This window comes from Phlebotomus argentipes, unplaced genomic scaffold, assembly GCF_947086385.1.
Source record: "Phlebotomus argentipes unplaced genomic scaffold, Phlebotomus argentipes genome assembly scaffold_4, whole genome shotgun sequence".
Classification (NCBI taxonomy): Eukaryota; Metazoa; Arthropoda; class Insecta; order Diptera; family Psychodidae; genus Phlebotomus; species Phlebotomus argentipes.
In genome coordinates, this window is record NW_026776174.1 from 7,484,342 (window position 1) to 7,491,171 (window position 6,830).

Below are 6,830 nucleotides of genomic sequence, written 5' to 3' on the forward strand. Positions count from 1 at the left end.
ATAATTTTTCCAGGAAAAGGGGCCTTTTTTTCCTCAACACTCCGAGTGTGAATAATGTAAATTGGGCGAATTACTCATCCTCAAAGTCTTCAAATCAATTGCCAAGCCACTGTTGTCATGGATTTGCAGACATCCAGAGAACTTACGTCACAGCCGAGAGATTACAAGGCGAGTAAAGTGAGATGAACAGTTCGCTAGAGTGGGAAAAACAGTGCAGGACGAACGATGGCGCCGCTTCGGAGGCTAATTGAGCATGAAAATTGAAATTTTCAATCAGTCACCAATTTGTAAAGTTACGATTCGGATGCCTCACGAGCGTTCCTTCGAGCATTTGTGCGATTTTCAGTGCAAAAAGGAAGTGTTTCGACTGAAGTATATTCAACAGTTTGCTGAGAAATGCAACAAGGATACTTTGAGATTGACAATCCTAGTGCTTCTGTGTTAGGGCGAGAGTGTTGCAATTCTACCCCTTTTTCCGTCAAGGATATCTTGAATCTCGTTGACCAAAACGATGATCACTATTTAGGGTGTCACATAGAAAGGTGCGAATATTTTTGAGTTACTTATAGTTTCCAGTGCGTGAATCAGAAGGACTTTCTGTGAATTTTGCATTGAAATACTTGACGAAGTTTGGAATTTTGTGTTCTTTCTCGCAGTGTTTCTCACCAGAACTTCATGGATTGCGATTCCGTTGCGTACATCGACAGTTTCCCTCCAGCGATTCCTCACGGTTTCCTGCCCCATCAGACTTATCATCCACCAGCATATTCCGCCAATTTCTACGATTATGCGCCTCATCAGAACATATATCCCAGCTACCCGCCGACCTCCAACAGCCTCATGTGCAGCAATTCCCTCTCGGGCACGCCGCCTGTGCTCCAGAGCATGGAATCCGTGAAGAATTCCGCGCAATTTCGCAGCAACTCCACCGCCTCCGACACTCCGTTCGGCAGCGAGCCCGAGAGCAGATCCCTGAAGGCCCTGGATGAATACGAGCTCCAATCTTTTTCAGCGTCTTCACAGCAATCCGTGGTGACGTCCGAACATGTGCAGGAGTTGGACAGCATGTGCCATCTCAGTGAGAACAAAGAGGACGTTGTTCAATCGAGTGAGTATCGCTTTCACTCCTTTCCCCGACAAAATCAACATTGGCAGACACACTCAAGAGTCCTCTCCGTTCTCTCCCGAGCAGAGGATTGCACCAGTCTGGTGACATCGTCGCGATGCGAGCTGCGGAAGAATGGGAAGGTGCGCGCCAAGCGGAAGCCGCGGGTTCTCTTCTCGCAGTCGCAAGTGTTGGAGTTGGAGCGGCGCTTCCGGCTGCAGAGGTACCTTTCGGCGCCAGAGAGGGAGGTGCTGGCGCAGTCGCTGAGTCTCACGCCGACTCAGGTGAAGATATGGTTCCAGAACAGGCGGTACAAGTGCAAGAGACTCACCATTGAAGGTGGGGCGTCGCTCACGGTGGTGAAGAGCGAATCGAAGGGCGATGGCGCTGAGAAAGGCGAATCCACCGCCTCGAAGACCATCCACTGCGGCCAGGCGCTGAGCAAGGAGCTGAGCATGCTGCCCAAGACCTCCTCCAGCTACGCCAACAACCTCCCGCCGCCGCCGTATCCGGCCTACACTTTCAACCACTTCGACCACCAGTTCAGCCCCATGAGCCACTCGCACTCCTACTCTGGCCCTGCCTTCGACCAGAAGCACCACTACTGGAACTGAACGCTCCTTCGCCAGGCGCCCCGCTTTGAATACACTAGAGAATGTGACGGACAATGAGGATAATTAAAGAGCTCAATCATGTGTAGAACGCATTTTTCCTCGCCAATCTCATGAGAAGAATTCCGATCTGACTTCCAATCAATCACTGGGCGCCTTTTTGTTCAACGTCTTGCCACAGCGTGTGGAAATGGAGGAGAAAATCATAAGAATTTCTTCTATGTGCAGCATTTATATAACTTACGAAAGGGCATCTGGTTTTCATCGGCCAAGACAGCATTTTGATAACCCAAAATATTTTATAAAGCCATTAAATGGCTGCCTGTTTTAGATATGATACCCTTAGCTTCAATTTTCACCAATCTCTCCACCCTGCCGAGTTTCTCAGCGATTTTCCTTCAGTAAATATTCACTTGTCGATTAAATGAGTGTTTAAACAACGCTTAATTGCTCTGGGAATTGATTGAAAGTATAAATAAAGCGAAATTTGATTAAATGATTATTTAATGATTATTGTGAATTTTCACAAATTGAATTATGCAAAGAATAAAGTCTTTAAATACTTTAAATTTGAGAAAATAATTTCATTTTTCTGTACATAAATCACTTTTCTCTATATTTCTAAAACCAAGGGAAAAGTCACTCGCGATTTGAGACCATTAATTTTGTGATTATTCAATCATTTCTTGATTATTTCGTGATTTTTATTCAAATTTAGATTATTTCATTCAAAATTTGAATATTTTGCAATTTTACTTGAAAAATAATCATTTTATGAATATTTTATAGATTTTTTCCATACAAACTAATATTTAATATTGATATATTTGCTTGAGACGATTAAGTTTCGCCTTGTGATTTGCCCCTTGTTTAAAACTATACATATGATAAATATACAAATTGCGATGGTAAAACAGAACCAAAAATATGTACAATGTTTCATGTTTCTCTCACTTTTGCTATCCGCCGTTAGAGTGTTGAAACATAGAAAATCCTGGAGAGTAAAAAGTCAATTATGAATTCAAATATTGTACACATAAAAGCATGTGATAAGAGAAATGCGGTGAAGCAATGATAAGAAATGAGGTGAAATCACAATCTTCCCTCGACATTCTCCCAACATGATTGCCAACATAGCTCTATAAATAGCGCAATAATCAATTTACAGGATAAAAGATGATCCATCATGTTTTGATGCGTCCTCGCATGAAATCCAATACGCAAGTGGAAGCATTAATAGATATCAAAGAGTCCTTAATGGATCAACATTGACAAAGGTAAATATTATGGCGATTTATCCATTTCAATCGAACCGTGAATCAACAAGACAAAGCGTTCATTACATTGACCAACATTTCCCTGCACTTTCCGCACTCTGGTGGAGGGGAAAACCACAATTGGCACTTATTAGCACATTAATAAGTGCCAATTGACGGTTTTTAGTGGGCCAGTGAGTTGGAAAACTGTATGGAATAATTGCAGGAGAGATATTCTTCCGGACCTCCTTCTTCGCCCTCCACGCCGCCGGAGGGTTGATTGCGAAGGCGAGAGATTAGCCGGAGGCTGAGAGAGGCGTCAGAGGGGAGGAAGATGGTGGGATAATTTATTTTCCATTGTGTAAGATTGCCACTTTCCCGCCCATGGCATTGTCTGCGGCACAGCCGTCGGGAAATCCTCACACGCCAACGAGTGGCGATACTTAAGCGGAATTGAATGAGCAAAAGGCGTCCAATCGGCGTGAGTACGGCGGGAAGCTCTTAGCCAATCCCAAAAGGCTCGCGACTCAGTCTTGGGTGAGTAAGAAAGACGGAATCCGCACTTCTGCGGCTCTTCGCCTTGTGAGAAACTCACGCGCGTCTCTCCTCCGCTCTGGCTTGTTTTGCCACAGAGAACTCCCACGGCTCTCGCGCGGGTGTCAGGGATCGGATTCGGTTGAGTGAGTGCATGTAAAGTGCGGGTGGTTGTTGGGACTCTCTAGTTCGGGGCTCAAAGTGCTGCCAACAGCCGTGCTGATCGGACGTGCTTGTGTGTTGTCTTGAAGGAGAGTTTGTGCGCGTGTTTCCGTGTGGAGGGCGAATATGAGTTTTCAATCAGTGGCCACCAAGTCAATGGCTACCACTCCATTCTCAATCAATGACATCCTCACGAGGAGCAACTCCTCGGCACAGTATCCCCTGGACCCTAGCTTTGACATCGCCAGTGATGGTGCAGTGAAGTGCTACAAGTTCCCACCCTGTGACCGGCCGCTCAGGGTCGCCACGGGGCTGATGCGGAGGCAGTCGGAGAGCCCGCCGTCCAAGACGAGCCGCGGCGGCTTCCAGACTCCGCCAGGCAGTCATTCCATCTACTTCAGCAACAACTGCCCGGCTCCCGTCGTCCGGCGGGGATCACTGGATTGCTTCCTCGTGGAGAGCGAGAAGCGGGATCAACTGTCTCCGGACGGGGATTGCGAGGAGGTCTACGCCAGTGGGGCGCAGATGAAACTCCTGGACGGCCGGATGGGACGCTTCGGCGGCAGAATGGACTCACCGCTCGATATGAGACGCTGCCCGGCCACAGATTCAGGTGAGCGCGAAGTCGCCACAACAACCGAATCAACAATTTACTTAGAAACTTCCACCGAAACCCCGATAATCACGACACACGCGCAAAATACATTAGCTAATGGCTTTTCATGGGCCTCTCGAAAGTACAATTTCACGGTTCACATTCGTGGGGAGAAGTGTTTTGCGGGTTATGGAAAGACCTCAAATGACTTTCTCGGTGGGTTTTTGGGAAGGAAAACTTTTAGCGTCTTGTCGTCAGCTAATAGACAAATTTACCAAGGATCCATTGGGGCTGCGCCAATTGACTTGCCGACTCATCGTTTTAGCGCTAAAAGCAAGACAAACACCTTCGCAACAAAAGTGTTGCTGGAAATTGACACTAAATTTGTTTCAAGAGCGATTTCTGCACCATTGTTTGGCGGAAATGACTCTCCAAATCTCCGCCACTCCCATTATTAATAGCATGCCAATTAGTGTAATTAGTTTGAAGGGTTGTCTGGCATGTCGACATCCACAGATGGAGACTCGCCACCGCCTCAGTTCAACATGGGCCTGCATCTGGAGGACAATCTCACCACGAGTCGCAAGAAGAGGTCTCGGGCGGCCTTCAGTCACGCCCAGGTGTTTGAGCTGGAGAGGAGATTCGCCCAGCAGCGCTACTTGTCCGGCCCCGAGCGATCCGAGCTGGCCAAGAACCTGCGACTCACGGAGACGCAGGTGAAGATCTGGTTCCAGAACCGACGGTACAAGACCAAGCGGAAACAGATTCAGCAACACGAGGCGGCCGTGCTCAATGCCACCAAGAGAGTTCCTGTGCAGGTTCTCGTGCGCGAGGACGGATCCTACGGACACATGCTCGTCGGGAACGGCCAATTGACGGGAACTCAGCCTCACTTTGCTGGCGGACTCGATCCGGCTCTCGTCAATATGTACAGACATCAGGTAAATGGTTAACTTAGAATACTTAGGACTAATTAGTCCGTATCTGTACTATTTTCCTCCTAAAATCGTAATGAAAAAGGGAAATTTCAGGCAATTTGTATCGACAAGTTTCGATAATTCCTTTAGAACAGTGTTGATAATCTTAAGAAGAGTTCATGAAATGAAAGAGAAATTCACGTTTTCAATTAGGATTTTAACAGATTATTTACAAGGAGTTGCTAATATTGGGGATTAAGTGTCATTTTTGGCTCAAAATGCAAATTCAGATTCCAAAAATCCTTTCTTTCTTTATTTTACACTTCCAAATTTATTTATTAACTAATTGTGCACAATTTTGAAAGAGTAAAAAGCGTATTTCTCACCTGAAAAGCTTGCAAACAAGACAACATTTGATCTTTAATCGGATATTTACGGTTTTACGCAAGGTTTTACAATGAAAGCAAGTGTGAAACTGGGAAAAACCTCCTGATTTTTGCACATAAAAGAATCTTTAATAATGCTGACGAAATTCTGTAGTTGAAAGTAGAGAAAACACCGTAAAATGTCCTTTAATCGTTCCAAATTCTTCTTAAACTTAATTTGAAATTCCCTTTTCAACCCATTTCAACACAGATTTATATGTTTTTCTTAACGTTTTCACAGAATATAATTCCTTTTTCAAGTCTCCGTACTCAAATAGAATTTATAAATGATTTCCGAACTGGTTGAAATAATTCATTCAACTCTCTAAAATCTATTTTCAAACCTAAAACTTCTCCCGACAAGACAATTTTACACCTAAAATATATTTTTCTCTTTCATTTTCCACTCTTTTTCTCTAAATCCCACACAGAATTCTCGACTTTGTCATTTTGGGCATATTTTTTTCAACGAAACCAATAATTTGCGGATAATATTTTTTCTATTTTAAATTCATCTGAGATTATCGATTTGTTTTAATAGAAAATTTTGGTTTTTTTGCAGATTCAGATGGCGTACGGAATGCCAATTCCTCCAGTTCCATTTCCCTACTTCTATCCATCGAAATTGAGCGCATCAGGAGCGGCTCTTGAGCAGCACAAGTTATCAATGAGGCTCTTTGACAAGCATCACGAACACATTTTGAATTACTCAAAGCGCGACGACGGGCGCCAATCCGGGTCGGCGACGCTGCCGCAGGAGCAGGAATCTGGCCAGCGGAGTGACAAACAGCCTCGGAAGACGTCGAACATCGAAGAGATGGACGTTGAGGCTGACAAGACGAAAGCCAGTGAGGCCACGGAGGCTCCGGAGGAGTGTGAGAACGTGGAGATTGACTAGGCGAGTCCTCAAGAATTCATTGTTTTAGAGTGTGCTGCTAATAAAATTGACGTCACAAAGATCGCAGTTGATTTTCCCGATTTTCCGAATGTGATGGTTGAGAAATGCGTCTTTGATGAGCATCTCAATCGGCCTGAATTTCTCTCTTGCGAAATTCATCTCAATTATATTCATCATCCATAAAGTGAATGAATAATCATAACACTAATAATCGTGCATAAGAGTTTTGGATGATTCTTAAGAATTTGGCAGAGAAATAATGATTCTTGTGCCAAATTCGACTAATAGTTAAATCACTTTGGAGTGTGTTAGAGCCACTTTGAGAGG

General features: G+C 44.7%; 2 protein-coding genes across 2 annotated transcripts; both read left to right on the forward strand.

The window, feature by feature from the left end:
- The first annotated feature begins 396 nt into the window (after nucleotides 1-396).
- On the forward strand, nucleotides 397-1,775 carry LOC132258401 (homeobox protein Nkx-2.2a). Its single transcript, XM_059755725.1, has 3 exons — nucleotides 397-542; nucleotides 657-1,108; nucleotides 1,193-1,775. Exons 1-3 carry the CDS (start codon nucleotides 397-399, stop codon nucleotides 1,717-1,719), a joined length of 1,125 nt encoding a protein of 374 aa, XP_059611708.1. The 3' UTR covers nucleotides 1,720-1,775.
- Nucleotides 1,776-4,189: 2,414 nt separating this feature from the next.
- LOC132258223 (homeobox protein bagpipe) lies at nucleotides 4,190-6,555 on the forward strand. The gene is made up of 3 exons (XM_059755426.1): nucleotides 4,190-4,281; nucleotides 4,780-5,204; nucleotides 6,168-6,555. The coding sequence occupies exons 1-3, from the start codon at nucleotides 4,194-4,196 to the stop codon at nucleotides 6,501-6,503; spliced, it is 849 nt and encodes a 282-aa protein (XP_059611409.1). The 5' UTR covers nucleotides 4,190-4,193; the 3' UTR covers nucleotides 6,504-6,555.
- Nucleotides 6,556-6,830: the final 275 nt, after the last annotated feature.

Coding starts and splice junctions, on each gene's coding strand:
- LOC132258401 (XM_059755725.1), top strand. CDS start 397: ATGCAACAAGGATACTTTGAGATTGACAATCCTAGTGCTTCTGTGTTA. Junction 543..656: donor TTAGGGTGTCACATAGAAAG/GTGCGAATATTT, acceptor TCTTTCTCGCAG/TGTTTCTCACCAGAACTTCA. Junction 1,109..1,192: donor AGAGGACGTTGTTCAATCGA/GTGAGTATCGCT, acceptor TCTCCCGAGCAG/AGGATTGCACCAGTCTGGTG.
- LOC132258223 (XM_059755426.1), top strand. CDS start 4,194: ATGAAACTCCTGGACGGCCGGATGGGACGCTTCGGCGGCAGAATGGAC. Junction 4,282..4,779: donor CTGCCCGGCCACAGATTCAG/GTGAGCGCGAAG, acceptor CGACATCCACAG/ATGGAGACTCGCCACCGCCT. Junction 5,205..6,167: donor TCAATATGTACAGACATCAG/GTAAATGGTTAA, acceptor GTTTTTTTGCAG/ATTCAGATGGCGTACGGAAT.